This window comes from Leopardus geoffroyi, chromosome C2 (genome assembly GCF_018350155.1).
Source record: "Leopardus geoffroyi isolate Oge1 chromosome C2, O.geoffroyi_Oge1_pat1.0, whole genome shotgun sequence".
NCBI classification, from domain to species: Eukaryota; Metazoa; Chordata; class Mammalia; order Carnivora; family Felidae; genus Leopardus; species Leopardus geoffroyi.
This window is the reverse complement of record NC_059333.1, coordinates 13,211,830-13,220,892: the sequence shown is the minus strand read 5'-3', so window position 1 is coordinate 13,220,892 and position 9,063 is coordinate 13,211,830. Positions and strand designations below refer to the sequence as shown.

General features: G+C 51.4%; 1 protein-coding gene across 2 annotated transcripts in view; it reads left to right on the top strand.

Annotated features, from left to right (window-relative positions):
* HUNK (hormonally up-regulated Neu-associated kinase) overlaps positions 1 to 9,063 on the top strand; it is a 109,912-nt gene continuing 100,849 nt past the window's right edge. For both annotated transcript variants that reach the window (XM_045436874.1, XM_045436873.1), the window contains exon 1: positions 1 to 266. In XM_045436874.1, the coding sequence (XP_045292830.1) occupies positions 6 to 266 (261 nt within the window). In that variant the 5' untranslated portion in view covers positions 1 to 5. The remainder of the gene's footprint in view (positions 267 to 9,063) is intronic.

The window sequence follows — 9,063 nt, the reverse complement described above, 5'->3', positions numbered from 1 at the left end:
GCGCGATGCCGGCGGCGGCGGGGGACGGGCTGCTGGGCGAGCCTGCGGCGCCCGGGGGCGGCGGCGGCGCCGAGGACGCGGCCAGGCCGGCGGCGGCCTGCGAGGGAAGTTTCCTGCCCGCCTGGGTGAGCGGCGTGCCCCGCGAGCGGCTCCGCGACTTCCAGCACCACAAGCGCGTGGGCAACTACCTCATCGGCAGCAGGAAGCTGGGCGAGGGCTCCTTCGCCAAGGTGCGCGAGGGGCTGCATGTGCTGACCGGAGAGAAGGTGAGCCGCCCGGGGCGCGGGCCCCGGGGCGGGGTGGGGGGGTGGGGTGGCGGCGGGGACCCTGCCGGGAGCACTGCGCGGGGAGTCCAGTCCCGTAGTCCTGGCGCCTCCCCTCATCCCGTTTTTTCCTCGCGGGTGGAAAGAGGGGACGAGCCAAACGCGCGCGCGGGCCCCCGCGGCCGGACTGCCGGCCTTTCCCGGGGCGGGGGGCGGTCTGGGGTCGGCTTCCCCGGTGGGGGCGGCTCGTTGACCCGTGAAGCCGCCTGCTGCCTTTTTGCTCCTCGAAGGGCGCCGCCTGGTGGGCACCAGCGCGTGGGGGGGGGGGTCGTGGAGGGGTTCTGCCCTTGGCGTCCGCAGGGGCCCCAGATCTGCGGAGCGACAGGAGCCAGGCCATTACGTTGCGCGCGCGGGCCACTATGTTGAGGGTGGGAGAGCCGCTTGGGGAGCTGCGAGTCCGATTTTCCCTCCTGGGCTTAGGAGCTGGGGGAAGGCTGAGACCCCAGGGGCCTTTTCCACCTGCCGGCTGGGGGCAGCTAGGGAAGTTTTTCGTGCTCAGACGAGGGTTTTCACATGGCCCCCCTTCACCCACTCGTTCCCTCCCACTCCTGCTTTCGGGTATCTCCCACCCCTCCACCCTCAGCCATTCCCATCTCCTTCCCTCTATCCCTCCCCCGTTCTCCTCAGCCCCTGGGTGGGAGCTTCAGTAAGGACCCCGCTCCTGCAGGGAGCACACTGATACCCCCAGATTTCAGGGCTTGGGAGGTGCCTTCATATCTTTGGAGAAGGGAAAGCAAAGGAGGAGACCCAGAGACCTAGAGGGGCACCCTCTCCGGACTTGTGAGAAGTTAGACGGTTGTGAACCCTTGCTAGGTGCTGCCGAGGTAGATCTCAGTTGTGACTTGGAACTGCGAGAACCCCGAGATATGATGACTTACTTTGGAGGTGAGAGGCACGGGGTCACCCCAAGCGGTGAGGCTGCCCCAGCCTGGGAGTTGCCCAAGTTTTGGGGCAAGCTCATGGTCATCTCAGCCTCAAGACTCCCCTGCTCTCCTCTGAGGCTTGGAGTGGCTCATTGATCAGGGAAGCATCAGCCCTGTGGGGGGGGGGGGGGTCGGGAAGCTATAGACTTCCTACCTACCCTTCCGCTCACTGACCTGGGGTCTTCCGCCCAGCCTGGGTGTCCCTGGGAATGCCATACACTGGACCCTTGATGCCAGAGCCAGCTGGCCTGCCCGTCTGTCCCTAGCCTCACCAGCTTCGGTTTCCCTCCTTTCTCCACTGTGTCCTGAAGCCCCTTGCATTTGAGTGCAGGTCTCTATCACCCTTGTCACTGGCCATCTATTCCTACCTGCTGCTCCAAGTGGGGTACCTTTGTTTTGGGTAGGTGGGGTTAGAGTGGGTAGTTTAAAAAGTGCCTCTTGCTTGAATTTCCATGTAAAACAGGAGTGTGCGGAATGAACTCACCAAATTGAGTAATTCTTCAAAGAAGAAGAAAAAACACTCCTAACCTCATTCTAGTCGGAAGGGAGCACTGCATACTTCACTCCTTTGGCTCCAGGAGGATTGGCCAACTTGTGCATCCGGCACAGGCCAGCCCCCCCCTTCCCCCCCCCCTGCTTGCTAACTACAGTACGCTCACTTCCCCATCCCTGGGCAAATCCCTGCCAGCATGGGTGGTAGAACTTGATTTTCCTTTGAGACATTTCGGAATTCAGTCTGGTTGTGCATGTTCCCGCTTGAACCTTAGCAGAAAGGGACGAGACTTTATATCGACGGCATATGGGCAGCGTTACGAGCACATTCATCTCGCCTGCCCTACCGCTCAGCCTCTTCTGGCTTCTGTCCACTTTCCCAAGCCGCGTCGTGCCTCCAGCTCCTCACCGGTGCATTTTTGCTCCCTAACATAAGGCTGTTAGCCTTGGCCGAACTGGGCGAGGGTGCACTCACGGCTCAGCCCCTGTCCGGAGCTTCTGGAGCTCTGTGCTGGGCCCCCAGGACAGCCTGGATGCAGGGAGCTCTTGCCCAAATGGGGTCCTGATGAGGAGCTTTCTTCACCCTTAGGTGTTCATGCCCTTTCTCTGCCGTCCCATCTTTCATAAGTGATGAATTCCACCTCATCTCAGCAGGGGGTGTGTGGCACTAATTGGATATAAAATTGTCATTCTCAGGCTATTGGATTGTCTCTAGTTACTGAGGGTGGTTCCTAGGGTGGGGGAGGATGTTGGGGAGATTATTCTGATGTGTTGTTCTCCAGCCAGGAGAATCAGTGCTTCAGGGGGTACAAGCATCGTGAGAAATCTGGATTTTAGTTCGCTTAATTGCCTGCTTTAAGGAAACAATGGGTGTCATTCATAGCTTTTATCTCCCAAATCCAACACCTTTGATGCTTAACTAATAGATTAGGGTTTGGCAGATCGTAGAGATTAAAATTGTGTGTGTGTGTGTGTGTGTGTGTGTGTATGTGTGTATGCACGACTTTGGGAAGGATTGCTGAGTTTGTGAGTCCCCATCCACACGCGCTCTGGATATTGTCTTACGAAAGCCAAATGAAGGTGAAGTCAACCTCCTACTCTGTGCAGCCTTGCCCTCTTTTTACAAGGTGAGCTAGGAAGAGGCTTCTCAGGCTGGAGACGGGGTACTCATGGGAGCCTAGCAAGGGGAGACCTTGAAGCGACAGTACTCTGGGGGAAGGGAAATGAGGTGTCCCTCACAGTGTGATGTCAACGGCCCTGGAAAGCCTCTCATCCCAATACTGCCCCCCTTTACGGAGTGCATACTTTGGATAGAGCACGCCACTTTTGTCCTTTCCTTCCTGTTTTAAAGGACATAGATCACAGTGGGAGGGGAATGACGTCACGAACACTGTAGTAAGAAATGGATGCATGCCCTGGTGCCATCCCCTCAGTGGCAGGATCCAAGGCAGCTTGTGGGGAATCAGCCCTTGAACAAGTTGAAAGCCGGGGTGGAGAAAGGGAAGTACACGGGGTACCCATGTTTGGCCTTGGACTTCACAGGTGCAGTCTCAAACTATGCGCTGTGTTTTGGGTGATGCATACCAAAATCAAGGGTACTGCTGGTTTGGGACACTTGGGGTGCGTGAGTGTGTGCGCGCGTGTGTGTTGCATTTCGACTTGGTGCACGTTTCCAAAACAATTTGGGCAGGAACCTCCCTGTGCCTTGCTGGATGTTACTGCCCAGTCCAGATGACCGAAAACCACCCTTACCTGACTTTCAATTCTGTCTCATCAAGAGGCTTCCTTTCCCGCCACTGTCTCCCGGATAGCAAGTTGCCAGCCTTTCCCCTGAAGTGGTTTGTTTGAGAGTCATTTGAATCTAGATGGCCTTGTTACTGCTTGACAAGAAAGAATGGGTTTGGGTGACACCCACTTTTGCCTACCTTCGGCTCTGAGTGGACGTCCTCTCTGTTAATATGGCTTTGAAAATAAATAATTCACTTGGGCATGTGAGGCTCTTAACTGGTCTGCTCTGAGGACAGTGTCTGTGACTAAAGGAGCCTGATGATAGGAGGAGGAGGAAAACTGACCACAAAATCAGATTTTGAAAAGTGTTTTGTGTGGCATTGAGACCAAGAGCAAAGTTGTTGAACCGGGGTTGGGGGGGGTGGGGCTGGTACTGAGTGATGACTTTGAAAGACCCAGAGAGGTTGGGCTTGCTGTCACTGAGATTGTTCCCTGATACCTATGAAATGCATCATTTGGGCACATAATAGGTTATTGTTACATTTTTTAAAAACTTGGTAAAATAAAGGAAAGGCTTACAGAGAAAAAGCAAGGTAGATCTCAGGTAGAGAGCTGGTTTTATAGGCAGAACCGCACGAAGGGGAAAATGGTGGAGGCCACAGTTATCTCCTTTTGTGATTAAGTCTTTCTAAGGTACAAGGGTGGGCACAGAAATGATTGGTTAAGATGTCTCAATATCTTGTCCTACCCTTTGCTTAAAAAAAAGGAAAATAAGGCGGAGCTATTTTGGGGCTTAAAATAAGGGTTGCCTGCTTCGTAAGTTGCCCGTAATGATGCTTTGAGCATGACAGTGCCAGATACCTGGAGTGAAGGAGTTACTAAAAATAGAAATTACTATGTGTTGCAGAACAGGAAATAGGACTAATTTTAGAGATGGCCTTTTGGCAGATCTGTTTTTAGCAAGTATTTCTGAAACAAACAGGTGCTAAATCCTGTGGGTTTTTTTTTTTTTTTTTCTTTTTTGAAGTGCTAGAAATTTAGGGGTAATAGCTCTGAGGAACAAGAAATGCTCCGAGAACTGGAAATTCCTATTAATCCTCAGCAGGGATCTCTTGGCAAGAAGGAGGCGTTTGGCAAAAACACCTGCTCTGTGTGTCTCGTGTGACAAGGCAGCGCCTATAATTTCCGAGATTGCACGCTGCAGTGGCGGGCGCATTCTTTCTGAACTTCCTGCCCTGTCTCATCTTTTTCAAGTACGTGTGAGTGATGGAAATTGGCACGTAGGGCTCAGTTCTTCGTGCTCATTGATGCTCGGGTCCCGTGGACTTCAAAGGGAGCCTTGCATTGGCACAGCAGTGCTGAGCGGTGCCCACGAAGAGCCGTGCAACCCTGAATTTCGTCCGCAGGTGTGGAGTCACCGTACAGGCTGAGTTCGACGACAGCGTTCTGTTCTGGCTGTTCCAGGGCGGGATGGCCGCCTCCCCATCGGGGTGATTGTCCCCTCTGAAGGCATGGGGAGCGGCAGCTGTGTCTGCCCCAGAGGGATGGGCAGGCTGGGTGTTCTCTGTGACCAGGTGATTTGGGCACGAAGTATCATTTACCTCCTCGGGATCTACACCCCCCTCTGGATTATTCATGGTAACCAAGTGACCTGCTCCCTTGGCTAATTGAAACCCATAGATAAACCCCCAAGCCTTATTTTTAGCAAACTGGTGAAACCTCTTCCTCTGCTCAGCCCCGGGGCCCTGGCCGCTTTGAGTGCTGACCTGAATTGAATTTCACGCTCTCCGATGGGGGGCTTGCTGGCTGGTAAGATGACCAGGAGGAAGGAGGTGAACCTCGGGGCCTCCATCAGCCCCGGAGGAGGCTGATAACCTCTATGAAGGTGGGCAGAGCCACTGCGTCTCCTGTATCACGAGTGCCAGCTCTCCGTGGTGTGGCGCGTCTTGGGGTTTATTTGGGGGTCTTGTGGGCATTTTCTCGCTATATACTTGCGGTGCCCCTGAGCAGACGGGAACCAGCTTGCTGGTGTTCATACCTCTGTTGATGAAGCAGAGGAAAGCCCTGAGTAGGTTTTCCCTCTGGCCTTCACATCTGTGCTCTTAGGGCTTTGGAACAAATAGCCATACACTAGGTGGCTTAATTTTATCCCATCACAGTTCTGAAGGCCAGAAGGCGGGGGGCCCGGTGTCCACTTTTGTGTGTTATTGTAAATGTTTAGAAAGGTATACTTTTTTACACCGTAAATGCTGTTCAGTGTCTTGCCTTTTTCGCTTAGTAATACATGTTGAACATCCTTCCCCCAGACGACTATGGGATTGCCTCATTATAATTTTTTTGTTTATTTATTTATTTTGAGGGAGACAGCACAAGTGGGGGAGGGGCAGAGAGAGAGGGAGAGAGAGGATCCCAGGCAGGCTCCACATTGTCAGCACAGAGCCCGACGCGGGGCTCGAACCCATGAAACCGTGACATCATGACCTGAACCGAAACCAAGAGTCAGACGCTTAACTGACTGAGCCATCCAGGCGCCCCCTCATTATTTTCAATTGCTGCATTTTATTCATGGTACGGAGCTAACGTATTTACTGTATTATTCCTTGTTGGTGAAGTCCATGGACGTTACTTAAAGAATTAAAGAATGGACATTTAGGTTGTATCCAATTTTTTGTTATTCTCAAACCCTGCTGCAGTAAACATCTGTGCCCGTTATTTTGTAAACGTTTCAAGTATAGCTGAGGGATAAGTTCCCAGTCTTTGGTGAAAGGGTATGACTGTTTTTAACTATTAATAAATATTGTCAAATTGCCTTCCATAGAGTTTGGCCAGTTTCTGCACATGTCAACCTAACATGGCGGGGTGGGGTGTGTGTGTGTGTGTGTGTGTGTGTGTATGTGTGTGTGTGTGTGTGTGGAGGGTATCTTTCCATATCTTTGTCAATACAAGGCACTCTTTAAACTTTTTGATCTTTGCTAATCTAGTAGATTAAACAAGGTATCCAGTTTTCCTTACAGTTTTTCTCTCTCTTTTTAAAAAATTTTTAACGTTTATTTATTTTTGAGAGAGAGGGAGACAGAGTGTGAGCAGGCGAGGGGCAGAGAGAGAGGGAGACACAGAATCTGAAGCAGGCTCCAGGCTTTGAGCCATCAGCACAGAGCCCGATGCAGGGCTCGAACCCACGAGCCGTGAGATCATGACCTGAGCTGAAGTCAGATGCTCAATCGACTGAGCCACCCAGGTGCCCCTCTTTACGGTTTCTCTTATTTACAAGGACACTGAGGATATTTTCATGTTTAACAACAATTTGCATGTCATTGCTGTTTGTTGTTCCTGTCCACCATTTGCGTCTGGGTTTTTGGTCTTTTTCTTCTCGGTTTATAGACACCCTTTGTATGTTAAGGACAGTGACAGATTTTGCAGCTATCTTCTCCTGCTGCCTGCTTAATCTTTGTCCTTGTTTCCTGGTGATTCTTGCCATCACAGAGGTTATATCCCTGGCCCCCACAAATTAGAGAGGGACCGTAGGTGAGCTTTGCAGGTCTATGAACCCCTGTAAATTGTTTGTGGATAATTATATTTCTGGGGAGAGCATCCATGACTTCCATTGGATTCTAAAAGGTGTTATTTACCTGCAGAATATTAAGAGCCAATGCTTCGTTGCCCACCTCTGTCGACTCTGCTGACTGAATGGAGGTTTGTGCATTGTTGGAATGAAGATTTGAGTCACCTTGGTTTGCTAGCTCCTGTGCTGATTGGGCTGAAATTGCAGATAACACTCAGACCAGGCAGGCTGGTTCTACAACCATGACCTTGGACTAGGCATGTGATTCTGACCCCCTGCTCCCTCTATGCCTGGGTCATGGGCATAGGGCATGATAGAGTGTAGACACATCTTTGGAAAACCTTGACTTTTGCTGGGACAACTCTGAATCCTGGTCCCGTAATCTCTTCAGGGGAAAGTCAATAGAAAGAATGTTTTGGTGGGTGGTTGATAAGAAAGAAAAAGAGGAATATGGAGGGAAATGAAAACTTTTGCCACTTAACTTGGACATAAAGTGCGCTAAGTCAAGGGTAGGCACTTGGGTAAAAATATGCCTTGGGACCCTGTGGGATCTTTTGTCTACCCATAAGCCCTCTGGAGAGTGGTGCTCGTGGGCTGAACACCTGGGCCCTGGTGTTTGGAATCCTAGAGGTCAGCATGACCTTGTTCTGATGACGCTTGTGGCTTTCGGCCCCTTCTTCACCCTGCTTTGTCTTTCCTCAAAGTGCTTCTCATCCCCTCTATTAGTTTGCTAGGGGCTGCTGTGCCACACACTGGGTGGCTCATACTTAAACTTATTGTCACACAGTTCTTTTTTTTTTTTTTTTAATTTTTTAATGTTTATTTTCTTTCTGAGGGAGAGAGAGAAAAAGAGGGAGAACATGAGTGGGGGAGGGGCAGAGAGAGAGGGAGACACAGAATCCGAAGGAGGGTCCAGGCTCCGAGCCATCAGCACAGAGCCCCACATGGGGCTCGAACTCACAAACCATGAGACCGTGACCTGAGCTGAAGTCAGACGCTTAACCGACTGAGCCACCCAGGTACCCCCCCCCCCCCTGCTTTTTTCTAAGTTTATTTTTTATTTTGAGAGGGAGAGAGAAAGCGAGAGAGAGAGAGAGAGAAGGGGAGGGGCAGAGACAGAGGGAGAAAGAATACCAAGCAGGCTCTATACCATCAGCATGGAGCCTGACATGGGGCTCGAGCCCACGAACTGTGAGATCATGACCTGAGCCGAAACCAAGAGTTGGACGCTGAACCGACTGAGCCACCCAGGCGCCACGTTGCCACACAGCTCTGGAGACTAAAAGTCCAAAATCAAGGTGCCAGTAGGGCTGGTTCTTTCTGAGGGCTGTAAAGGGGAATCTGTTCCAGGCCTCTCTCGTTGGCTTGCAGATGACTGTGTTTTCCCTGTGACTCTTCCGTCATCTTCCTTGTGCGTGTGTCTGTCTCTGTATCCTCATTTCCCCTTTTTAGAAGGACGCCAGCTATATTAAATTAGAGCCCATCCTAATGATCTTACTTTAACTTGATTACCTCTGTAAAGGCTGTATGTCCAGGGGGCACCTGGGGGGCTCAGTCGGTTGAGGATCTGACTCTTGACTTTGGCTGAGGTCATGATCCTAGGGTCATCGAATTGAGCCCTGAGTTGGGCTGAGTGTGGAGCCTGCTTAAGATTCTCCCTCTCTTTACCTCTGTCCCTCTCCCCCTTGTGTTCTCTCTCTAAAATAAAAAATAAAAAAATTAAGAAAGACTGTATGTCCAAATCAGGTCACAGTCTGAGGTACTGGGAGTTAGGACTTGCTATCGTCTGAATGGTTATGTCCCCCTAGAATTCATATGTTGGAGCTGAAGCTCCAGTGATGGTGGGATCTTTAGGAAGTGATTAGGCATGAGGGCAGAGCCTCCATGAATAAAACTGTAGAAGAGACCCCAGAAATCTCCCTTGACCCCCGCAAGAATACAGCAAGATGACTGTCTGTGAACCAGAAGGAGAACTCGCACCAGACGCCCAATCTGTAAGCTCCTTGATCGTGACCTTGAAGCCTCCAAAACCATG